This window comes from Bufo gargarizans, chromosome 10, assembly GCF_014858855.1.
Source record: "Bufo gargarizans isolate SCDJY-AF-19 chromosome 10, ASM1485885v1, whole genome shotgun sequence".
In the NCBI taxonomy this organism is placed as follows: Eukaryota; Metazoa; Chordata; class Amphibia; order Anura; family Bufonidae; genus Bufo; species Bufo gargarizans.
The window spans coordinates 121,312,079-121,338,671 of record NC_058089.1 but is presented as its reverse complement, the minus strand read 5'-3'; the positions used below and the strand labels follow the sequence as shown (position 1 = coordinate 121,338,671).

The following is a 26,593-nucleotide window of genomic DNA, read 5'->3' as shown; positions in this document are numbered from 1 at the left end:
CGTCACCCAACAGTCTCCAAGACTGCTCTACTCAACTACTCTGTGCTCTTCCTACATACCTCAATTTACCACCATCACTGAGGAAAAGCTCAAAATTACACCTCACCAACTGTGTCCATGACCCCATCCCTATAGTTATCCCTGTCCTAACCCCCCCCCCCCCCCCCTCTTCAACCTATCACTAACCACTGTCATGTTCCCTCCACTTTTAAACATGCTACCCATAACACCTAGGGTTGTCGCAATACCCAAATTTTGATTCGATTTCGATACCATAAAAAAAATATATTAAGATATTCGATACCAAGCGGAAAAAATAAAACACCAAAAAGGCCGCGCGCAATCCGCATTTTATGGAACGTCCGGCCGGTAATCAAACAGTCCGATCCTATTTTGTGACAAAAAAAAAAAAAAAAGAAAATGGCGAATCACGCAGTTTATTTTTATTTATTTTTTCCTGTTACGGCGTTCACCGCATAGGAGATATTTTATGTTTTAATAGTTCGCACTTTTTTGGATGTGGCGATATGTAATATGTTTATTTATGGTTTATATATTTTATCTGTAAAATTGGGAAAGAGGGCGATTTATACTTTATATTTTGTTGGGGTTATTTTTTAACTTTATTATTTTTTTACTTTTTATATAATAACTATTTCCCCCCCTTAGGGGCTAGAACCTGGGATTTTTTAATCCTTTGTCCTATTCACCCCAATAGAGCTCTATTAGGGTGAATAGTAAATTTGACAACAGATCATTGTCGACATCCAACTAAAGTGGCCACAGACAAAATCATCATAAAATAAATTGCATTTCTGAAGATTGGCGGCAGCAATTGTGGGTTAATTGTGGCGTGATCACTGCTGTGCCAGAAATAGAGACCAGAGTGAAAACACTGGAAAGAAAAGCCAGTGGACAGGTGAGTAAGGCTAGTTTCACACTAGCGGCAGCATTCTCCGGCAGGTGAACAGCCTGCTGCATCCGTGCTGCTGCTAGTGCACGCGTGCCGTCCGAGGTCCGCTCCCGCCCCACTAACATGGCATGTCGTAGTTTTATTCTGGCAGCCTCTCTGGATGTTTGCCGTGCTGCCGCCGGAACTCCGGCCCGGCCCCATTATAGTCAATGGGGCCGGAGCAGACCTCCGGCGGCGCGCATGCACTAGCAGCAGCATGGATCCGGCAGGCTGTTCACCCGCCGGAACAGTCTGCCGGAGAAGGCTGCCGCTAGTGTGAAACTTGCCTTAGGCTTCTTTTATTATTTTTGAACATTCCTGCCTTTACCTACATTTTTAAAGGTGTAAAAAAATAAATTGAAATAAATGTAAAATTAAAAAGGTTTTCCAGTACAAATTCCTGCAGCATGGCCCCTGAAACAGAAGATTCATACTTATTTGCTCCACACCACTTCTGGTCCCAACACCATTTACAACGGGCAGGCTATGAGCATGGTGATGTGCTGCTCGTGGCCACATCACTGCTGAAGCCAGTCACTGGTTGGAACAGCACATGTGACCATGCCTACAACGAGCTGGGTCTAAACAGTGCCGGGACCGGAAGATGGAGAGAGCAGAGGCAGTGTGGAGCAGGTAATTATAAACCTTATGTTTCAGGGGCATTGCTGTGGGAACTTGTTAAATATTTTTTATTTTTTACCAGAAAACCCCTTTAAAGGGATTCTGTCACCTCTTTTTACCCTATAGAGATGCAGACATGAACGGCTAGATCGCCGCTAGCATGTCCGCAACATACCTGTCCCATATCTCTGAGTGGTTTTGAGTGTAAACATTTTTTTTTTATATATATGTAAATCAGCCTGGTAAGGAGCCCAAGGGGCCACACTAACCGTTCTGGCGCCCAGCCACGGCCCCCTGTGAAGGAGCCCAGCACCGCCTGGATCCACGAATCTCCTCTGTGCTCACGACGTCAGATCGCTGTAATCTCGCAGTGCACGAGCTCGTGCATGCGCAGTGTCGGCATTCGTGGATCCAGGCGTAGTGGCTCCAGAACGTTTAGTACAGCCCCTTGGGCTCCTTACCAGGCTGATTTACATTTATATAAAATCATTTTTTACACTCAATAAAACCACTCAAGAGATCTAGCCGTGCATGTCCGTATCTCTATAGGGTAAAAAGAGGTGACAGAATCCCTTTAAGTCTATGGTAAAACAATCAGTTGTAACCCATGAAAATCTGTCACACTGATTGGAACACCTCTGGTACACTTACACTTGGCAGACATTTCTATGAACATCACATATCTGAATGAGGTTTGCAGAAATCCATGCTTCAGGAACCACATCATTTACATTTATGGCAAAGATTTTACAGTAATCACATTGTACAGTGCAATCGGCTTCTCCCCAGCCTGAGATGGCGGGTAACAGGTAACCTGCAACGTGCTCAGTAGAAACAATATAATGAGGTTGTGAAAGACGACAATAGTTCCTATTGTTCATAAAGCCATAAGCCTTTCATGTCAGCAGTGAAGCCTGCTGGTAACAGACGTTCTACCAACTCACCTTACTGAATAAAATGTCAACAGGGAATGTCCGTCCAGGAATATGGAAAATGGGAACGTTACCGAAGAAAGAGGCAAATTTTTCTGCGTCCATTGTAGCTGATGTAACTATCAGCTTCAGGTCAGACCTACGTGTGACAACCTGCAAGACAGACATAATTTATAGTTTCCAGTGCATTGTTATTGACACATCACATTAAGATGGATGCAAATGTATACATATCGTCACCTCACGTAACAGCCCAAACAGCACGTCTGTGTTCAAAGAACGCTCATGGGCCTCATCCATGATGACCGCACTATAGTGATCAAGATCGGCCTCACGCAGGGATTCTCGGAGCAGGATACCGTCTGTCATGTACTTGATGAGGGTTTTCTCTGATGTGCAGTCCTCGAATCGAATGGCGTAGCCAACCTCCTCTCCTAGGCTCACTTGCATCTCTTCGCTCACTCGTTTTGCCACAGACATGGCTGCCACTCTACGTGGCTGTGTGCAGGCAATCATACCATAATCAGTGTACCCATCTTCGTGCAGATATTGAGTCAGCTGTGTTGTCTTTCCGCTGCCTGTTTCTCCCACAACTATGACAATACTGTTATCCCTGAGAGCAAAAAAAATAAAATTAAATAAAAAGAAAACCAGAAGATACAGACAAGACAGGCATTATCAAAAGCAAGAAAGTCACCTAATGATGGTAAGTAGATCCTGCTGGACAGCAAAAATGGGCAAGAACTGGCGCTGCTCCATGAGGCTCTTCTTCCGAGAAAACTCACTACTCGCTTCACTGCGCTCTCGCATGTGATCTGCAAACTTCTGTTCTGCCCTGCGAGTACAAAATAAAATGTTAACTAGCTCAATAAATCCATTCCTAACCAGACATCCATTTTTTAGTACATGCATCTTCCAAAGCCATAACTTTTTATTCCATTCTGTTATTTAAAGTGTAACGGTCATATCATATAACTTTAGAATTGCTGCCGTGTTGGTGCACATGAAGAATAACACTACTTCTGGCCATTATACGACTTGTACCAGGTATTTTAGCAGTTTTTCCTTCTGCAATCTAAGGCCCCTTTCACACGAGCGAGTTTTCCGCACGGGTGCAATGTGTGACGTGAACGCATAGCACCTGCACTGAATTCTGAGCCATTCATTTCAATGGGTCTGTGTACATGAGCAATTTTTGTGAACTCACCTGTAAAATCTCTCTCTCACTTAGTTCATTGGGGGACACAGGATCGTGGGTATAAAAATATATATAAAATATCACACGCCCATGGAAATAAATCGCCCTCGAGGATGCGCCGATGCCTAGGAAAGCACCTGGGAAAACTTGGTAAACGTGTGCCTGGAAGACCAAGACACTGCCTTATACAACTGTAAAACTGATGCATGGTGGAGATGATCCCAAGAAGCGCCGACTGCTGGTTGGGTGGGCCATAACTCCGCTGGGTGGTGCCTTGCCCCGGGAGCGGAATGCCTCAGCAACTATCAAACAGATCCACCTGGAAACATCCCCTTGGAGGCTGCCCAGCCTTTACAAGGACCTCCAGGAAGAACCAGTAAGAGTCCATATGGTGGAAAGAGCTAGTCATTGACAAGCAAACCTTGGAGGCCAAATCACATGGCTGATGGAGAGCCCGCTCTCTAGAATGCAAGGGAGAAAGAAGGGAAAACCATGTCTGATGAGGTGGAAGGCGGAGACTAGCTTCAGCAAAAAAAAAAAAAAAAAAAAAAAAAGGTATTGGTTAGAACACTGCCTTATGTGGGTGCATGACAAGAAGGCGCTACCAACTCCGAAATTCGCAACCAAACGTTTGGATGAAGCCGGTTACCTGGCGGCAACTCTGGAAGCGGAACCAAAAATCCAGGGCCGCAGTATCCTCCTTTGGTAAAGAGAAACGCTCCCTAGAAAGCGGTAAATAGGTAGACCGATGCCCCCAGAGCCATAGAGGCTTGTGGTGAGACTTCTAGCGAGAGAAGCTGCTTGATAAACCACGGGGGAAGGGGGGGGGGGGGGTAGTAACACACATGCTTAAATCAGGCATGCCCAACTGCAGCCAAAGAACGAATACCTTGGAGATAGGTGGAAGTAAAGCCTCGTCAGTGACCATATATTGACAGTGTGGTAACTCTGCCTGAAGGGGCAAAGGAGCAGGACCAAGATGAGAGAAATACTCCTGCCGGATGGAGTGCGATGACCACGTCCAATGCCCCCACAGTACCCGAGAAACCCTGGTCACGTAGCAAAAAAAATATAAAAAAAAATAGAGCTGGGATTCCAGAGCCGTACTACACATGGTTACTGGTCAGGTAGACAGAAGAGGGAGAACTATTCAGCCCAAGGGGGGAAAAGAAATAGAAAGGGTGTTCCGTGCGGGAACTAAACCCCTACCAATGGCGGCAAGGTGTGACAGCTACCCTCTCTGCCCGGCGTGGGGAGACTCTTAGTCAACGTACAAAATGAGCAGTGAAAGGTATGACTACCATCAGACCGACATGACAAAGTCATCACTCATGTCTGAAGAAAGGTAGCACCGATGTAGCATCAACTTTTAGCACCCAAGTGCCGCTTATAACGGCAACCTAGTGTTAGACGAGTGCCATAGGGACTAAGCTACCCAGTAGAGCGCACCCGAAGCGAGGTGCTGATCAGCTATAGCCATTATGCAATCGCAAACCCCTGTGTTGACGACAGAAGGACCACAGTGGTCAGAGTAACGGCAATTAACGATAGTGTAAATGAGTAGGAGGCTAGGGGTAAAGCCCATTCCCATCTGAGACTGGCGCTAGACGGAAGTAGCCACAGAATCTAGTGGTAGTGCAATACTCCGCCTGAGGAGGAGGCCATACAAGGGGAGCCGCAAATCTAATTCTAACTCCATACTCCAGCAGAGGAGGAGGCCACACCGTAGAGGTCACCGATTCCAGTGTCCGAAGAATCCGTCACCTGACGAAGGAGCCGTGCAGTAGGAACCCTAGTATGTAGTGGTAACGCAAATACCCCTTTTTTTTTTTATCAGTTTATTTTTTATTGAAATAAACATTATCACATGAATATCATCAAGGAGTCCGTAGTTTTTTTTATAGTCGGTAATAAGTATATCAACTTACAAAAACATTGGCGTACGCAGACACCCTGGACAATTTATGGTAAATCAAAAATTGTATGAATATTGCAGCATTTAGGTAGTTGAACGTTAAACCGTGTATAAAAATAACACAATAACATCCCAACTTGAGCAGAGAGACATCCGTACCAGTATGTGTAAGAGTAGTTATACAATTGGACGCCAAGACAGATCCGTCTATCTACAATAGGCCAGCCTTTTGAACATTATACAATAACTATATGTTTCCCCTGGAGAGCGAGTGTAAGGAAGACATTTGTCCCCATATACATTCTTGAACTAATGCCTGGGACGCTAGCTGTGCCGACTCAACCCACCCCTGCCATAAAGATAGAAACTTATTTGGACATTTTCGTTTAGCGTATACTCCCTTTTCTAATCTCAAAATGATATTCGTACTATTAATGAACTCTTGTTTTGTGGGCAGGGCCTCTCGTATCCAGTGTTTAGCTATTAGTACCCTAGCCTGAAACAGGAGTCTATGAATACAAAGGGAGTTCCTGTCTCCCAATCCCGGAGAGTCCAGTATTCCCAGTATACAAACCCTAGGGTCATCAGGTAGACGTATCTGAGTGGCCATTGTTATAATATGTCTGACATCCTCCCAGTAGGATCGCAATCGTACACAGTTCCAAATCATATGGAGCAATGTCGCGTCCCCTTCCCCACATCTGGGACATTTTGAGTCAGAACGCACTCCAATTCTGAAGAGAAATTGTTGGGTTCTATATACTCGATGTATGAGATACAATTGTGCAAATACCCCTTATACAGTAGTAGCTACAGCATGCCCAGTCAATGCAAAACTGAGGGGGAGGCCTGAGGACATCCAGTAGGAGCCATGGTACCGTACTGCCCCAGTTAAGTAGAGCTAACCTTAAACACTCCAACTGGGAAGGGCGCTAAACAGGTGAAACCGCCAGAGCCAGGGCAGAACCCCTACCTGAGGGGGGCTGCCCCACTGCAGCAACTACGATCTCTAGGGTTAAAACCCTGCGGAAGAGAACGCGCTGTAGTAGCTAATCCAGAGTGCCAGCATAACCACCAGTGCCGGACAGAGCATACAGAGTCAGTGCAACACTCTGCTCGCTGGATCGTAATCACAATATTCTGTGCAATGGCGTACGCACTAAATGTTGTCGAGGACCAATACCCTGACCGACCTGAACAGTGGAGGCCCATGGAGATAGGGGGTCTCTAGGACACATAAGTTTTGCTGGGTAACCCCCCTCAGAGGACATAAAACATGCTGCGGTTTTATCTCCGTCCAAAATTCCGGAACCCTTCCATTCAGAACACACAGCATTTTTTCCCCCATTAACATGCATTAATGCCGGAACCGGTCCCGAGTGTTCCGGCAAAACGGATCCAGCATTGCGGTCTGCGCATGCTCAAACCGCAAAAAATGTGGAAAAAAAATAAAAATGCTGGGTCCGTTTTTCCAGATGACACCGGAGAGACGGACCCGGCATTTCAATGCATTTGTCATACGGATCAGGATCCCGATCCGTCTGACAAATGCCATCAGTTTGCATATGTCTTGACGGATCCGGCAGGCAGTTCCGGCGATGGAACTGCCTGCCGGAATCCTGTGCAGCAAGTGTGAAAGTACCCTGACCCTGGGTTCAGACCTGAGCGTTTTACAGCGCGTTCCTACGCGCTGTAAAACGCACAACAGGCAAGAACCAATGATTCCCTATGGGAATGGTTCTCACCTGGGCGTTTTACAGCGCGTACGATCGCGCTGTAAAACGCCCGACGCTCAAACAAGTGCTTGAACTTTTTTTTGGGCGTTTGTCGCGCGTTCCCGCACATAGATATTCGGGAACGCGCGACAATGTGTGCACGCCTGTCTCTGTATGCGCGATTGTAAACGCCCGTACAATCGCGCATACAGAGCGCTCGTTTCAGAATGCTCAGGTCTGAACCCAGGGTTAGGCTTCATACTAGAGTTTTTGCCTGATCCCACAGAGATCAGAAAAAACGCTTCCATCTATATAATACAACCGGCTGCATCCGTTATGAACGGATCCGGTTTAATTATCTTTAAAATAGCAAATGCGGCACAAACACCGCTTTAAGTTTAAGATACGTTTTCTATTGTGTCCGACACCACTGACTTACATTGTGTGTTATGCCGGATCCGTTTTGCTCCATAATCCATGCTGGACAGAAAACCACTGCTTGCAGCAGTTTTCTGTCTGATATAGGAACGCAACTAAATGCACCAGAATGCATTCTGTTCTGTTCAGTTTTGTCCCCATTGACAATAAATGGGGACAAAATGGAAGCATTTTTATTCAGTATTGAGATCCTCTGCCGGATCTCAATACCGGAAAAGTTAAACGTAGATGTGAAAGTAGCCTTAACGAGCCCTTTCCAATACAGTAAATATGGAATAGGGGCTATATATTTTATGGTCCCCAGGGGCTGACATATTATCTCCAGTTACAGGGGGAATACACCCTCCTGCCATGCACTGCAGAGCTGAACTAGGTCTGCTAAGCCAGCACCTGATGATCACATGACTGCTGGACAGGAGCAGGAAGCAGCATTGCTGCTGCCTGATCTGTATACACAATACACAGCACACATTTAGCACTGTGTAAACAGTGATGTGGGAAGGAAGGAACAGTAAGAAAAAATAAAAAATAAATAAATAATAAAGCAGTGCCTGCCTTCTCTGTGACATTTCTCCGCACAGTGAATGCTGTAAAACCAAAGCCTGCAAAACAATGGCGCAATTGTGTGCGTTTTTCTCATTAGAAAATGCAACTTGTTCCGCAGAAAAAAAAAGGCTCATACAGCTTTCTGAAGAGAAAAATAAAGTTATGGCTTTTGGAAGGCAGGGAGTAGACAAAGAAAGTGAGAAAATGAAAACTGCTCCTGACTGGAAGGAGTTAAAAGTTTCAAGGGTTCAACTATAAACACAGTTTTCTGCCCTGAACTTACTTGTAATCCACAGTACCATCCTCATTTATTGGCTTCTCAGACTCTTCCTCCTGCTTTTTGATGCCCATAATATCACCAAGCTTTGTTCCAGCCAATTCCCAGTGTTTGTGCTGAGCCTAAAACAAAGATTGTATTCTTGAGATACGTAAATCAACTAAAACACTGAAACAAAGATAAACCTGAATACATAATAATTGCACACACTTCTGCTCCACGTTACCTTTTTCCTCTCCTTCTGCTCACGGTGCTTGCGTACCAGCTGGCTGCCTTTGCGGGAGATGATCGCCATGTCTGAAGTTGGATCGCGGACTGGGATTATGGGCTCAGGCTAGAAAACGAAGTGAACAAGAACACAATTTAAAAAATGATAAATCATTTTCACAGCAGAGCAATACCTCTCTGTGTACCTGCAACCTCCATTTTTTTTTTGCCCTGTGCCCTTTTTTCCAGGACTGCACCTACCTGCTTAGTGAACACAATTCGACCATCTAAAAAGGGAGGCACCAAGTTATGGACCAGTAGGTGCACTTTAGCAGTATTGTCCTCCTCAAAGTCCTCATCTACTTCTAGCCTCTGAACTACACCACTGGTCAACATGCGATTTGTTTCCCAGCGCTCATTATCCTGTAAATAACAAAAACATATTATAAGAGGCAGCCTCGGATCCACATACTAGAGAAAAATAAGTACCATCTTTGCAGAAAGAGAATTTGGTGCAGGTAGGTGGATGGTAAGACTTCAAATGCAGACATAGAATATTGCTTTTTTGGCAATTAGGGATTAAAAAAAAATAAGAAAAAGAAGAATAAAACAGACAGGTGCAACAAGTCAGGACAACCACAGTTCACAAATACCATAACCAGCAATTACCTCATTTATCTGCCTTCTCTGTGCAGACACTCTCTTGTGAGTCTGTTTCTGCAGCTGCTGCTCCCTCTTGCGCACATATTCTTCAGAGGTGGAGCTCAGGGCATTATGAGACTCATCAAATCCTTCATCCATCATATACCAATCTCGATCTGCTTGCTGGAGACAGGGGAGAGCATTTTAAGTATCAGACAGGAATAGGACATATGATTTGGCATATCCTGAAGACCATTAATATCTCACCCTCTGATCCTCCTCCCATTGCCTCTGATCATCATCTGATGTGAAGGGAATATCATCATCATCATCACCTTCCTGTTTCCCTGCAATACAGGAGGAGAAAATAAATGTAAGAAATAACATTTAGAAGTTGCTGTAAACAAAATACCATTTAATAAACATGTGTCACACTAGCGTTTTTGTTTTCCGGTATTGAGTTCCGTCAAAGGAACTCAATAATCAGAAAAGTTTTATCCTAATTCATTCTGAATGGAGAGCATTCCGTTCAGGATGCTTCAGTTCAGTTCCTTTTACGTTTGTTGGACGGAGAAAATATTGCAGCATGCCAAGAATACTGATCACTTGTCGTAATCAATCAATCCGGCATTAATTTACATTGAAGTATATGAGTGCCAGGTTCCCTGGTTCCCTTGTGGGCAGGGGAATGGAAAGCACAACAGAATAAAAAAATATATATAACGCTAATCCTTTAGGGACTAGTCCATTTATGGCCTAAGGAAGGCTTCAGATGAGAATGCGCAGACCAGAAAACAAGATCTACCGGTAAGTAATGCCTTATTCACACAGTCAGTGTTTCCATCAGTGAATTTGAGCCAAAGCCATGTGAAGCAATAAACAAAAAAAATGTGCAGATCTTTCCCTAATACCTCATCTCTCTGAAGCCCCCACTCTTGGTTTTGGCTCACAATCACTGACCAAAACTCTTATGTATGAATAAGGCTTAACAGCTGCATTTCCCAGATCGACTGCAGCTTATCTGACCTGAACTCACTGCATCAGAGTAATCTATGACGCTGCGAGCATGCATACGGCTGTGAAAGTAGACCCACAGTTGGACTAGAACTCACATCATCATAGATCACTATGATGGAGTGAAGCTGGGTCAGGATGAGCCTCAGTCAGCCCAGGAAATGCAGCCATCTACACAGTGTTTCAAGGACCTCACACGCTCACCTGAAACCAGGCCTAGGGTCCATTCACACGTCTGTGTGTTTTGCGGATCCACAAAACACGGACACCGGCAATGTGCGTTCCACATTTTACAGACTGCCCATCACCAGCACCCTGATTGCGGACAAGAATAGGACATGTTCTATTTTTTGGGGGAACGGAATTGCGGAAGCGCAATAGATCGTGCTGCCCCATAGAAATGAATTGGTCCGCAATTCTGTTCCCATAGGGACCCATGACGTACCAGTACGGCATGGTTCCGAGTCCTTAAGGACCCATGACGCTCCGGTACGTCATGTATAGTTCTGATCACCGCCGGTGATCGGAACCCGGTGTCTGCTCAAGTCATTGAGCAGGCACCTTGGCGGTTTGCGGCTTTTACCTGGTGCGGCGGGGGCGCTGCCTTCCGGTGAAGAGCCTGTGAGATCTATCCCCCAGGATCTCACAGGCCGGAAGCTGTATGAGTAATACACACAGTATTACTCATACAGCCAATGCATTCCAATACAGAAGTATTGGAATGCATTGTAATGGATTAGACCCCCAAAAGTTCAAGTCCCAAAGCGGGACAAAAAATAAAGTGAAAAAAAAAATAAAAAGTTTTCCCCCCAAAAAATTAAAAGTTTCAAGTAAAAATAAACAAAAACGTAATTTTACCAAAATAAAGTAAAAAAATAAATAAAAAAAATTGGTAAAAAATAGAAGAAAAAAGGAGATTTTTGTATAACTTACCAGTTAAATCTCTTTCTCGCTCTTCCTTGGGGGACACAGACCTTGGGTATAGCTCAGCTCCCTAGGAGGCGTGACACTAAGTAAAACTGTTAAGCCCCTCCTCCATCAGCTATACCCTCAGCCTGGAGATAGAGGCTACCAGTTGCGTGTCCAAGTAGTGAAAGGATAACAACCAATAACGGAAACAACCAGCCAGCAACCCAACGGGGCGCCAGACCATAACCCTGTAACCAAACACAGAAGGGTGGGTGCTGTGTCCCCCAAGGAAGAGCGAGAAAGAGATTTAACTGGTAAGTTATACAAAAATCTCCTTTTCTCGCCCATTTTCCTTGGGGGACACAGACCTTGGGACGTTCAAGAGCAGTCCAAGAAGGGAGGGACCACAAACCCAAGGCGGAACACCACCAGAGCATCAGGAAACCGCTGCCTGCAAAACCAGGCGGCCCAAAGCAGCATCCGCTGATGCATGCGTATGCACCCTATAGAACTTTGTGAAAGTGTGCAGAGAGGACCAAGTGGCTGCTTTGCACAACTGTTCAGCCGAGGCCCGATGCCTCTGCGCCCAGTAAGCTCCGACTGCTCTGGTGGAATGAGCAGTGACGCCGAAAGGCGGAGGTCTGCCCTTGGCTCGATAAGCCTCAGACACCGCCAGTTTAATGAAACGGGCAATAGCCACCTTGGAGACCGCCAACCCTCTGCGCGAACCCTCCGGAACCACAAACAGGGAGTCCGTGCGCCGAAAGGACCCGGTGACCCCCAAGTAAATCCTCAACGCCCTGACCACATCCAGACGGTGCAGTTCCCGTTCTCTGGGGTGGGAAGGAGAGGGACAGAGCGACGGAAGGACGATGTCCTCATTGATGTGAAAGGCGGAGACCACCTTTGGCAGGAAAGTCGGGACAGGCCGAAGCACAACCTTATCCTGGTGGAAGATCAGGAAAGGTTCGGAGCAAGAAAGAGCCGCTAACTCAGACACCCGTCGGAGAGACGTGACGGCCACAAGAAAGATGACCTTGCAGGACAGAAGGCGAAGGGAGACCTCCCGTAAAGGCTCGAAGGGGGCTGATTGGAGCGCCGAGAGCACCACACTCAGGTCCCAGGAAGGAACTGGAGGGCGGTACGGCGGAACAGAGTGAGCCACCCCTTGTAAGAAGGTCTTAATTGGCCCTAGAGGGGCCAGGGGACGCTGGAGAAGAATAGACAGCGCCGAAATCTGACCCTTCAGAGAACTGAGGCACAGCCCCAGGTCCAGACCCGATTGGAGGAAGGACAGGATTGTGGGAAAAGAAAACCGGAGAGGTGGGATGCTCCGGGACTCACAGAACCCCAGATAGGACCTCCAAACCCGATAGTAGATCCTAGAGGATACGGGCTTACGAGCCCGGATCATGGTGCGGACTACGTCCGCGGAGAAACCCCGTTGCGTTAAGACGGCGGTCTCAATAGCCACGCCGTCAAACGTAGCGAGCCTAAATGCTCGTGGAAGATCGGTCCCTGAGAGAGAAGGTCTTCCCTGGAGGGCAGTGGCCACGGTGCGTCTGCCAACAGCAACATTAGGTCGGCGTACCAAGTCCGGCGGGGCCAATCCGGGGCGATTAGAATCGCGGGAACGCCCTCTGCCGCGATCCTCCGAAGAACCCGTGGCAGGAGGGGAAAAGGAGGAAAGACGTACAGAAGGGAGAATTCGCGCCACGGAAGGACGAGCGCGTCGGCGCCGTATGCCTTCGGGTCCCGTGCCCTGGCCAGGTATAGGGGGACCTTGTGGTTGAATTTGGAGGCCATGAGGTCCACGTCGGGGCGACCCCAGCGAAGACAAAGGGCTTCGAACACCTCTGGGTGCAGGGACCATTCTCCCGGGTCGATGGTGGACCGGCTGAGGAAATCCGCCGCCCAGTTGTCCACCCCCGGGATGTAAATCGCAGATAAGGCCGGCACGTGCGTCTCCGCCCAGAGGAGAATGAGGGTCACCTCTTGCATCGCTGCAGCGCTGCGAGTGCCTCCCTGATGGTTTATGTATGCCACAGCCGTGGCATTGTCCGATTGGATCCGAACAGGGTGGCCCCTCAGCAGATGGGTCCAGTGTCTGAGGGACAGAAGAATCGCCCTCAGTTCCAGAATATTGATTGGAAGTCTGGACTCCGATAGAGACCAAACGCCCTGGACGGACCGGGGAGGGAAAACCCCCCCCCACCCCCGTAAGCTGGCATCTGTGGTAATCACCAGCCAGTTCAGTGGAAGGAAGGACTTCCCCAAGAGGGATATGCAACCACCAGCCGAGGGAAGCCCGAGCCAGGGGAGGCAGAAGAAAGGTCCTGTCCAGACTCCTCGGTGATTTGTCCCAGGCCGACAGAATTGCCCTCTGAAAGGTGCGGGATCGGAATTGTGCGAACGGCACCGCTTCGAAACAGGCAACCATCTGTCCCAACAACCGCATGCTGGATCTGAGGGAAGGGCGGTGATGACGGAGGAGACTGCGAACCGACCCGCGAAGGGCCAGACGCTTGTCCGACGGAAGGCGGACCTCCGCCAACTCTGTATCCAGGAGCATCCCCAGGAAGATCAGCCGTCTGGAGGGGGTAAGGGAAGATTTGGGGTGGTTGATAATCCAACCGAACCGCGTCAGGGTCTCCAGAGTGAGTTCCACACTGCGGGATGTCTGAGAGAAGGAGGGTGCCTTGACCAGGATGTCGTCCAAGTATGGGAGAAGAAAAACACTTCTTGAACGTAGAAGGGCCAAGACAGGGGCCAGGACCTTGGTGAACACTCGAGGAGCCGTCGCCAGACCAAAGGGAAGGGCGACGAATTGGAAGTGATCGTCCCCCACCGCGAAGCGCAGGAAGCGGTGATGACATGGAGCAACCGGAACGTGGAGGTATGCATCCTGAATGTCGATTGAGGCCATGAAATCCCCTCTTTCCAGGGAGGCCACTGCGGACCTGAGAGACTCCATCCGGAATCTCTGCAGTCGGAGAAAACGGTTCAGGCGTTTTAGGTCCAAGATCGGACGCACTGAGCCTTCCTTCTTGGGAACCACAAAGAGGTTCGAGTAGAACCCCCTGAACCTTTCCGTCGGAGGCACGGGGGCGACGACACCCTTGTCCATTAGAGAGTGAATGGCCGCGAAGAAGGCGGCCACTCGTACGGGATCTCGCGGAGGACGGGATCGGAAGAAACGGTCTGGCGGAATGGACGCAAATTCGATTTTGTATCCGCAAGATACAATCTCGAGCGCCCATGCGTCTGAGATGTGGGCCCGCCATACGTTCCTGAATAGGAGAAGGCGGCCCCCCACCCGGGTGGGTGGGGGCGCACCTTCAGGCAGAGGGCTGCTGGCCTGTGGGAGCCCGTGCAGGCTGGGACTTGCGCCAGGTAGGTTGCGTCCGAAAAAAACGGCTTCTTGCGTCTATCCTGGGCCAGAGGAAGAAGAACTGGCCGCGGGTCTAGACCCGGTGGGCTTGCGAAAGGACCGAAAACGGGACGAACCAGCGCGACCACGGGGGGCGCCCATTGGCCTGGACTGGGGGAGGTGAGTACTCTTCCCACCCGTGGCCTCTGATATAAGTTCGTCCAGACGGGTTCCGAAAAGGCGGGAACCCGTGAATGGTAGGCCGGCCAAAGAGCGTTTGGAAGCGGCGTCCGCCGCCCAAACCTTCAGCCAGAGTTCCCTCCTGACAGAAACTGCCAGGGCAGAGGAACGGGCAATCAGGGCACCCGCATCAAGGGAGGCCTCACAGACGAATTTTCCGGCCTGAACAATTAGTTGGGCTAAGGAACGGAGGTCCTGAACAGGGACGTCCGACCCTAACTCCCGTTCCAGTTGCAAACCCAATTCAGAGACCGCTTTGCCAACCCAGGCGGAGGCAAAGACCGGTCTAAGGGCCGAACCAGAGGCAGTAAATATGGCCTTGGAGAGGGATTCCGTACGACGGTCCTCAACAGACTGGAGGGAAGATCCGTCCTGTACAGGAATAGTAGTGCTTTTGGACAGGCGAGCCACGGGAGGATCAACCTTAGGCGGGGATGTCCACGTGGTCACAGAATCCGCTGGAAAGGGATAACAAATGTCCAGCTTTTTGGGTGTAATAAAGCGGACGTTAGGCCGAGTCCAAGCCTTGGATACCACAGAAGAAAAATCAGCGTGTATGGGAAAAACCTTGGAGGCCTGTTTGGGGCGGAGAAAGGACACGCCGGCCTGTTCAGAGCTGGGGGGGTCATCGTGTAGCTGAAAGGTATCACGGATGCTAGTGACAAGATGCCCCACCGCGGACGCCAATTTGGACGGAAGCTCTGAGTCCATGTCCACGTCCGAATCCGCCAGTTCTCCCTCAGAAAGCGTATCCCTTTGAGAGGATAGACTTGACTGAGCTCGCACGCATGGCGGAGAGAGCGAAGCATCTGGAGAAGATGTGCGCTCAACCCTTGAACGTTTCTGAGTATGCCGGGCCCTGGAAGATTCGCTGGGAGGCAGGGAACCAGTGGGGGCGGTAGAAACGGTAGTCCCAGCGGGTGCGACAGGGATTGTGGCAGCCTGCGGGAGAGGCGGTCTATCCACGAGACGGCCCACTACGTGTGTAAGGCTTTCCACCGCCTGAGACAGAGACCTAGCCCAGTCAGGGGGTTCAGAGGCACCGGGGGGCGCAGCGGGAAGCAGGCCCTGCACCGGGGCCTGACATGCAAGGCAATGCGGCCCAGATTGCCCACGCGGAAAAAGTTCCTTACAGGCGGTACAGGCATGGTACCAGGGTTTGGGGGCACCCGTGGGATCTGACATGCTGAAGTGTGGTTGTACTCTAATATAGAGACCACAAAGGGTTATAGCAGCTATGACCAGGAGGGTTAGGAGAGGGTTAACTGTCCTACCAGTGCCTCAGAAGAACGTCAGGAGATGGCCCAGATCAGCAGCAGCAGAGAAGCAGTGAACAGCAGTGAGCAGCAGAGAGCGCCCACAGAAGCCGAGCGATGTACACAGGAGGTTAGAGTCCCCCACCGTGTCCCAGCTTCCTGTCAGGAGTGAGGAAGCGCGGGAAACCTCAGCAGAAAGCGCGGGGAACAAGCTCCGCCCCCTCCAGCGCTTGAAATGTCTCCTGTGAAGGAGAACGTAGCTCCGCCCCCAAAATGACGCGCGCGTAAGCCCCGCCCCCTGCCGGGACCGCTAAGCCCCGCCCCCCGTTCTCGGCGGGAAGGGGGGGGGGGTGAAAAATGGAGTCAGCCCCGAATGAGGGGGAGGGGGAGGGGGGGGGAGAAAGATAGCAGCGTGGGGGGGAACGGCGTGGGGGTGCTGAGGATGCTGCTGTGCTGCAATGTCCTGCAGATGAGCGCTCAGAATGAGCGACCACGGGTGCCCCCCTTACCCAGAGGGGTAGATGCTGCAGATAGGGACGGGGTATGGGCTGGAATAGCCATCTCACCGTCCGACGTCTTCACCCTCAGTCCTTTCCAGCAGGGTCGCCCCTTCAGCCACTGGCACCGCAGTGGCAGGAAGCTGGAAGAGGGGCTTGGCGTGCAGGCGACCCCCTAGCTGGCGGGATGTAGGGGAGCCATTGCTGCCCAGATCCTCCTATTGCTTCTGTGGGGGAGGCAGCAGTGCAGATAAGTTGGCACTGGCGCAGCTCAACCCCGGGACGGCAGAGAGGTCTAATGCGTCTCTGGTATCCCTAGGAAAAAATAAAATAACAAAATTTGAAGAAAAAGTAAAAATAACAAGGAGAAAACAGCCCTGCAGTAGCAGGGAGTGTCTTGCCTCCTTGGACACTAAGCTAAAACTGGTAGCCTCTATCTCCAGGCTGAGGGTATAGCTGATGGAGGAGGGGCTTAACAGTTTTACTTAGTGTCACGCCTCCTAGGGAGCTGAGCTATACCCAAGGTCTGTGTCCCCCAAGGAAAATGGGCGAGAAAAAAAGTATACATATTAGGTATCGCCGCGTCCGTATGGACCGAGCCTATAAACATATCACATGACCTAACCCCTCAGATGAACACCGTGAAAAATAAAAATTGTGCTAAATAAACCATTTTTTGTCACCTTACATCCCAAAAGGTAATAGCAAGCGATCAAAAAGTCACACGCACCCCAAAATAGTGCCAATAAAACAGTCATCTCATCCCGCAAAAATCATACCCTAACCAAGGTAATCGCTAAAACATGTTTTTTTTTTTTGCTTCAAAAAAGAAATCATTGTGCAAAACTTACATAAAAAAAAAAAAAAAAAGTATACATATTAGGTATCGCCGCATCTGTGACAACCTGGTCTATAAAAATATCACATGATCTAACCTGTCAGATGAATGTTGTAAATAACAAAAAAAAAACTGTGACAAAACAGCTATTTCTTGTTATCTTGCCTCACAAAAAGTGTAATATAGAGCAACTAAAAATCATATGTACCCTAAACTAGTACCAACAATACTGCCACCGTATCCGGTAGTTTCTAAAATGGGGCCACTTTTTTGGAGTTTCTACTCTAGGAGTGCATCAAGGGGGCTTCAAATGGGACATGGTGTCAAAAAAAAACAAAAAAAAAAAACTGTCCTGCAAAATCTGCCTTCCAAAAACCGTATGGCATTCCTTTCCTTCTACGCCCCGCTGTGTGCACGTACAGCAGTTTACGACCACATATGGGGCGTTTCTGTAAACTACAGAATCAGGGCCATAAATATTTAGTTTGGTATGGCTGTTAACCCTTGCTTTGTAACTGGAAAAAATTAAAATGGAAAATCTGTCAAAAAAGTGAAATTTTGAAATTGTATCTCTATTTTCCATTAATTAACAAAGTTTGAAATATCAGTTTTAAATACCTTGAGGGGTGTAGTTTATAGAATGGGGTCATTTTTGGGTGGTTTCTATTATGCAAGCCTCGCAAAGTAACTTCAGACCTGAACTGGTTCCTAAAAATTGGGTTTTTGAAAATCTCTGAAAGATTTCAAGATTTGCTTCTAAACTTCTAAGCTTTGTAACATCCCCAAAAAATAAAATATCATTCCCAAAATGATCCAAACATGAAGTAGACATATGAGGAATGTAAAGTAATAACTATTTTGGAGGTATTACTATGTATTATAGAAGAAGTAGAGAAATAGAAACTTGGAAATTTGCTATTTTTTTTTTTTTACAAATTTGGGGAAAATTTGCTATTTATAAATACAAATGAATTTTTTTTACTTCATTTTACTAGTGTCATGAAGTACAATATGTGACGAAAATACAATCTCAGAATGGCCTGGAAAAGTCAAAGCGTTTTAATGTTATCAGCACTTAAAGTGACACTGGTCAGATTTGCAAAAAATTGCCAAGTCCTTAAGGGGAGATAGGGCCGAGTCCTTATCCAGTGTCTAAAAGATGCCCCTCAATGCCCGAGTCACTCATATAGATTATATTTACCCCGCTCCCAGACACCCGTGTTGCTCAGCATCTCTCAGTCGAGCTGATCAAACCATCCGGCAACGGGGGGTGAAGCCAGTAGCAGGCCGCGACCGGGGTAAGCCTCTCTAGCGTTATCTGCAATGCAGCGGCGGCCGTGCAGGGAATTAGGAGTGACGCTGGTGCCAGGGTAGGTATAATCTATATGACGGGCTGGTGCACTGGGGAGAATGTGTTAGCACTGCACATTACCTTTAAAAGGGTTATCCAATGTCTAAGATACTGATGACCAATCCTAAGCATAGGTCATTAATATAAGATTGGCGGGGGTTTGACTCCGGGCAACCCTGCCGATCAGCTGTATGGAGGGGTTGCAGGGCTTGTGCACATCGCATGCTCTTCAAACTTACCTGTGTGGCATCTCATTTGTAGAGACTACGAGGTGTAATTACAACTGGACATCCCAATCAAGTGTTTGGGGGACGAATGGTTGGGGGGAGCTGACCGCTGCTGAAAACAGATAGGTGGAGTTGATAGGTATCAGACCCCAACAATCGGATACGGATTTCCTATCCAGAGGATAGGTCACCAATGTGTGAGAAAAGTGAACAACTTTAAAGGGGTTTGCTGGGATTTTAATATTGAAGGCCTATTCTCAGTACAGGCAGCTATTATCTGATTTGCGGTGGTCCAACGCCTTACACCCCGCTCCAATGTCAGAACTACACAGCTCTGGCCAATGTAAAGTGGACAGAGCTGGTAACTGCAGAGTTGCTCCCATTCACTTCAATGTGAACAGTGCTGCAGTTTACAGTTGTCAGATGTGTGATTCTGGTGCCACTTTGAAACAGCTGATCAGCAGGGTGTCAAATTCCCACCAGATAAACAGATATTGATAGTCTATCCTGAGGATAGGCCATGAATATTAAAATCACAGAAAACTAATTTAAAAGGCCTTTTCAGGTCTAGTCATTAAGGGGTTAAGCATCAGGTACAGATAAGGGCTTAAATGTACTCGCTCACCTTTTCCCTGAGATAGACGCGGCGTGGATCCAAGATGACGTCTCTCAGAGGCCCATTCATTGAATTTGTATGACGGAGTGGGAAGAGGTGTATCATCTGTGTACCGGATTCTTATAGACCTGTGAATGATGCATCGAAGAGGCTGAATCTATCATTTATCAGAGGATGGCATTCAACTACAGTTGCCACTCAAATTTTCTGTCCCTTAAATCTATTAAAACGAACATAAAAATTCACAGACTGAACAGAAGTCTTCCAAACATGTCACAGCGAGAGATGATAATTACAACTTGGAGCACATTCAGCAAAATCATCATTACCATAATTTAAGGCAAAGCCAGTAGTGGGTCCAAAACATAGAAGATGTGCAAATCTTTCCATTACAGTGTTTCTCTGTTTCAGTTCTCTGTATGAATTAGCCCTAAAGCTGTAAACCAGTGGTAGCCAAATCCAATCCTCCAGACCTGCCAGCAGGACATGTATTTCAGTTTTCTTCACAGATTCACAGCTGAGATCACTACTGCTGTTCTCTCACACAGGTTACTAATACAACTGTGCAACTCCCTGGTAGTGTGGAAAAAGGGAACTGTTAAACTACATTCAGACATGGTGGACTTGTGTTGTGCCATATATGTAGGCGGCTGTACAGCACTATACAATGTCCCATGCACTCTCTATACATGCCACCGTACAATGCTCTGTTGGAAGCTGTATGTGCGGAGCTACTCTCCCCTAGAAGCAAAACTATGTGCATGAGGCCTTAGTGTTTACAGCAGTGAAGACCAAAGTTGGCCCCTATCATTCCCCTATTTTTAGTAGGCCTACCACGGGAATATAGTGGTATAACTCTACATACATTGCCTTGAACTCTCCCACATTCTTGCACTTTGCATCCACAATGTGAAATGTATTGTATTGGGATTTTATGTGATAGACCAACACATGGTGGTGGCAGCATCAATGCTGTGGGAGGCTTTTCTTCAGCAGGGACAGGGAAGCTGGTCAGAGGTGATGAGAAGATGGATGGAGCTAAATACAGGGCAAACCTAGAGGAAAACCTGGTAGAGGTTGCAAAAGACTTGAGACTGGGGCAGAGGTTCACCTTCCAGCAGGACAACGACCCTAAACATCCAGCCAGAGCTACAATGGAATGGTTTAGATCAAAGCATATTCAAGTGTTAGAATGGCCCACAGTCCAGACCTAAATCCCATTAAGAATCTGTGGCAAGACTTGAAAATTGAAACCAGTATAATTGTAAGTGCTCACATTAGGGAAAAAAAATGCACAATGGGGGGGGGGGGGGAAGCGTTCTCCACCTGTTGGACCACCCTCTGTCCAAAAAAGGGGGCTAAAGAGCCAGAGAATATATAATTTCTCGCACAAATGCACAGGAACCGTGGGTATAGCCATGTCCTCTAGGAGGCGTTGACACTAGATAAAGCTGTTAGCTCCTCCGCTGGCAGCTATACCCCCTCCAGCCTGGAGAGAGAGCTTCAGTTTTTTTTCCAGTGTCAATAGGAGGCAACAGGGAAGCTCCTGAAGATTTTTTATTTTAGTTTATTTTTTATTTTTTTTTCAGGTGGGAAACAGTGGATGACTCACCTCCCTGCCTCCTCCCCACCCACAAGACGACAAGGTGGACCAGGGCAGCCTCACTACCTGCATGCCGCCAGCCAAGGGGTCCCCCGTCCAAGTCCCTTAATTCCAGCTTCCTGCCACTACAGTGCCAGTGGCCGAAGGGGTGACCCTGCTGGACCAGGAAGGGTGAAGATGGCGGCTGGACAGATAAGTAGAGCCTGTTCTAGGCCATCGTTTCTACCTCCCCCCTCCCACCGCGCCAGCCAGTCAACTGCCTCTTGCAAGCTGCATGTAATCCACTCTGGCCACACACTGGACCCTGACTTTACCTTTTTACCACCTCATGAACGGGCAGCCGCCTTGTGGAGTAGCGCTGTAGCACAGACATGGGCCGCTCTCTGGTGCAGGCAATCGGTGGGCGGAGCCAAGCGCTTACAGCCGAATCGGCTCAGGCTCACAGCGATCCTGTTCTTCATGGATCGGGCGGCCGCATGTTAATAGCGCTGCCATAGCAGAGCAAGGGGACAAAGGGGTCGCTACAGAGGAGCGAATTCAGCAAAGGGGGTTAATGAACACGCGCGCACATGCGCAAGCATAAGAGCGGCTCTCTGGAGGGATGCAGGACCTGAGGGGGCGGAGCCTATCTTCTCCGCCTCAGCGCTCTGCCAGTTTCCAGTCTCTGGTCCTGGTAAGAGCTGATAGTCCTCCCCTCAGGTCACTGTATCCCTCCAGCCTCAGATATCTTGGATATCTTGCGGTTTTCGCCATGTCTGATCCCTCTGGGATTCTTCCGCGGCCGGTGGCTCTTCACTATGCCTGCTCTTTATGTCAGGTTAAATTCTCTTGCGGGCAACAGGATTTGGTCTGCACTGATAGCCTTATTGCTGCCATCCGTGACACCTTCCGGGTGCAGGACGATCCTCCCCCCACTGTCGTCCTTCCGTCCAAAACAGGCCTCAAAAGGCATTTCCTCGCCATAAGGATTTTTCGGCAGTGGTTTCCCAAGCTTGGGATCACCTAGATATGCGTTTTTCCTCCCCCAAAAAACTGAATGTCCTACATCCTTTTCCAGCAGAATGCGTTTCCACGTGGACATCCCCTCCTAAGGTGGACCCACCCGTAGCACGGATATCCGATATCCGATGGATCCTCTCTTCAGTCCGCTGAAGATCGTCGGATGGAATCCTTGATGAAGTCCCTTTTTGCAGCCAAGGGGTCAGCCCTCAGGCCAGTGTTCACCTCCGCATGGGTGGCAAAGGCAATTTCCGAGTGGGGCAGCCAGCTGGACCAGGACTTAGTATCAGAGGTCCCTGCTCAGGACCTCAGATCCTTGGCGCAGCTGATCATTCAGGCAGGGAAGTTCCTCCGCGAGGCGTCCCTGGACACTGGCGTCCTCATTGCGCGTTATTCGGCGCTTGCTGTCACCTTACACCGCAAGCTTTGGCTGAAGGGTGGGCAGCGGACGCGACTTCTAAGCGTTCTTTGGTTGGTCTCCCCTTTGCTGGCACCCGTCTCTTTGGTTCTCGGCTGGACGAAAATATTTGAGGCCACGGGTGGCAAGAGCACCCATCTTCCACAGCCTAGGGCCAAGCAGACCTCTCACGTTAGGTCAGGTTCCTCAAGTGGCAGACCTTTTCGTAGATTCTCTAGTTCCCGCCCTGCAGTGAGTTCCTCCGCTGGGGGCGGCGGCTTTCCTTCACAGGATCGACGCAAGAAGCAGTCCTTTCGGGCACAGCCCTCCTGGCGTCCCAGACCTCAGGCCGCTCGACCCCCTGCGGCTAAGCAGGCCTCAGTCTGAAGGTGCGCCCCCGCCGAACCAGGGTGGGGGGCCGCCTCCTCCTCTTCCAGGACGTCTCGTGGGCCCACGTGTCCGACGCTTGGGCGCTCGAGATTGTATCCTCAGGATACCTGATCGAGTTCCTGTCCCTTCCCCCAGACAGGTTTTTTTTCAAGCCTGTCTTCCACAGGACCCCGAGTGGGCAGCCGCCTTCTCCCAGGCCATTCAGTCTCCTCCTGGAACGGGGGAGTCATCTCTCCCTGTTTCCCCAGCAGAAGAGGTTCAAGGGGTTCTATTCAAACCTTTTCGTGGTCCCCAAAAAGGAGGGCTCGTGCGTCCCATCCTGGACCTCAAAAGTTCCTTCGCCTTTAGCGTTTTCGGATTGAATCTCTTTGTTCCGTAATTGCTTCTCTGGAGCGGGGGGGGGGGGGGGGGGGAATAATTCCTTTCGGCCATAGATATTCAGGATGCATACCTCCACGTCCCCATCGCACGGAGTCACACGCACTTCCTGAGGTTCGCGATAGGAGACTGTCATTACCAGTTTGTCGCCCTCCCGTTCGGGCTGGCAACTGAGCCTCGGGTCTTCACAAAGATTCTGGCCCCTCTTCTCGCCCTGCTCCGTTCCAGAGGCATCTTCCTTATGCCTTATCTGGACGACATCCTCATCAAAGCCCCTTCCTTTGCTCAGGCATCCAACAGCGTACAGATCACGCTAGAAGCACTGGCGCATTTTGGGTGGTCGGTCAACCTGCAGAAGTCATCTGACGCTCTCCAGGCAATTGGTCTTCCTGGGTATGCTTCTGGACACTGCCACAGTACGGGTTTCGCCTTCCCCCAGACAAGCAACTGGCCTTGCACAGTTCCGTGAGGAGACTTCCGTCCATTCGGCTCTGCATGAGGACGTTAGGGAACATGGTCGCCTGTTTCGAGGAGATTCCCTTTGCCCAGTTCCACTCTCGCACGTTGCAGAGAGCGATCCTGTCCTCCTGGGACAAACCATCCGAGAGTCTAGACTATCCCATCCGCCTCTCTCCTTAGGTGAGGTCGTCCCTTTGTTGGTGGCTGTCGGTTCCAGTCCAGGGAAGGTCCTTCCTTCCGATCTCCTGGACGGTTGTTACCACCGACGCCAGTCTCCTGGGTTGGGGAGGAGTATTCCCTCCCAGGACAGTCCAAGGCACATGGTCTCAGTCAGAGTCCAAGCTCCCAATTAATGTCCTGGAGCTCAGGGCCATTCTTCTGTCCCTCCGGCACTGGACCCACCTTTCGCAGGGACCGGTCTTCCATCAGCATTTAAGGTCTCTTAGTTTGACGGCGTGGCCATTGAGACCGCCATTCTAAAGCGAAGAGATTTTTCAGTTTATGCTATCCACACTATGATTCAGGCTAGGAAGCCTGCTTCCTCCAGGATCTATTACAGAACCTGGAGGTCCTTCCTGGTTTTCTGTGAAAACCGAACCATTCCTCCTCTTCGTTTTTCTCTCCCCACGATCCTGTCCTTTCTTCAATCAGGGTTGGACCTTGGTTTGAGCCTTAGCTCTTTGAAGGGTCAGGTCTCAGCACTTTCTATTTTTTTCCAGCGCCCTCTGGCCCCCCTCGGGCCTGTAAGGACTTTTCTTCAGGGAATGGCACATACGGTTCCTCCGTACCATCCTCTGTTGCCGCCTTGGGATCTGAATTTAGTCCTCCTAGCGCTCCAGGGGTCCCCCTTTGAGCCTCTACATGAGATTTCTCTCCGACTCCTGTCATGGAAGGTGGTTTTCCTTGTGGGCGCAGAGCGGTGGGCGCATCTTGGGCTCGGAAGAATCGCGCTTCGGTGGCACAGTTGTGTAAGGCGGCTATTTGGTCCTCCTTACATACCTTCACAAGATTTTACCAGGTGCATACTTATGCATCGGCGGAGGCTGCCTTGGGCCGCTTGGTCTTGCAGGCGGCAGTTTCCTAAATGCCTGCAGGGACGATGTTTCCATGATAGACCACTCAATTGATAAAAATAAATCTGTACATTACAGACAACCATGAAGTAGTAGTTATGAGTATTACTGATTAGGTATACTGCAATTAGTATGTAGTACACACTTTGGAGGACAATTGCTCAAAGTAGTTGGTTTCTAATGTGGAGTTTAGATATTGCCCCATACAAATCCTCTCTGTGATCGAGTCCACAACATCAATGTGGCCAAATATATTCACTCCAGATAGAAGTAACAAGTGTCTAGAGTAATCAGTGCTTGGCATCCACCTTGCATTGTCAAGCATGGATTACTCTGGACACTTGTTACTTGTATCTGGAGGGAATATATTTGGCCACATTGATATTGTGGACTCAGAGAGGATTTGTATGGGACAATATCTAAACTCCTGCATTAGAAACCAACTACTTTGAGCAATTATCCAGCAAAGTGTGTATTACGTTCTAATTGCAGTATACCTAATCAGTAATACTCATAACTACTACTTCACGGTTGTCTAATGTACAGATTTATTTTTATCAATTGAGTGGTCTATCGCAATTTGGGCAATTTTTGAAAAAGGGTGGATTTAGTTATCCATGTTTTTAGACCTGATTTATTTTTAGTTTCATTCGTAGAATATATGCACAAGACCGGCATTTTTTTCATTAAAGTATTTTTATCTATTTAATATATTTGGTTCCCTGTGGATTGTTGTTCCTGCAATATCAGAAGGGGGTGTGCCTTCCTGATTTATATACAAAACTTGAAAATTGCTGTCCACAGACTCTCTCCATCCAAACTGACTAAGAACGAGCTATTTTGCAAAGAAGAATGGGCAAAAATATCAGGCTCTAGACGTGCAAAGCTGGTAAGAGATAGAACCCTAAAGACTTGCAGCTGTAATTGCAGTGAAATGTGGTCCTACAAAGTACTCACTCGGAGGGGCTGAATACAAATGCCTGCAACACTTTTCAGATTTCTATTTATTAAAATTTTTTAAAGCCACGTATCATTTTCTTTTCACTTCACACAGACTTGCTAATTTGTAGTTGATCGATCACATAAAATCCCAATAAAATACATTTAAGTTTGTGGGTAACATGAAAAAATGTGGAAAAGTTCAAGGGGTATGAATACTTTTTCAAGGCACTATATAATGTTTGGCACTTTCTTTGACAAAATACAGTGGTGCATCATATACCATAAGACGTAATGTAACTGAAGATATGAAATGCAATGTGTTAGCATAGTCATTCATTCAGGATTAGACTTCAGCTTTGTTCACATCCGCATTGACTTTTCCAGTAATTTCTGTCAGAGGAATGAAAAAAATTCAGCTATAATCCACACTTGTTTAAAGGGGTGATCTTACTTCAGCAAGTGGCATTTAATATGTAGAGGAAGTTAATACAAGCCACTTACTAATGTATTGCGATTGTCCATATTTCCTCCTTTGCTGGCTGGATTCATTTTTCTATCACGTTATACACTGCTCGTTTCCATGGTTATGAC

The 26,593-nt window shown here is 48.4% G+C and overlaps 1 protein-coding gene across 1 annotated transcript in view; it reads right to left on the bottom strand.

The window, feature by feature from the left end:
* Positions 1 to 26,593, bottom strand: part of DHX38 (DEAH-box helicase 38) — a 53,684-nt gene that overhangs the window by 14,115 nt on the left and 12,976 nt on the right. The window contains 9 exon segments of the mRNA XM_044270987.1: positions 2,518 to 2,658; positions 2,746 to 3,118; positions 3,203 to 3,340; positions 8,601 to 8,716; positions 8,821 to 8,928; positions 9,063 to 9,224; positions 9,471 to 9,626; positions 9,711 to 9,790; positions 19,771 to 19,889. Of these exon segments, the coding sequence (XP_044126922.1) occupies positions 2,518 to 2,658; positions 2,746 to 3,118; positions 3,203 to 3,340; positions 8,601 to 8,716; positions 8,821 to 8,928; positions 9,063 to 9,224; positions 9,471 to 9,626; positions 9,711 to 9,790; positions 19,771 to 19,889 (1,393 nt within the window).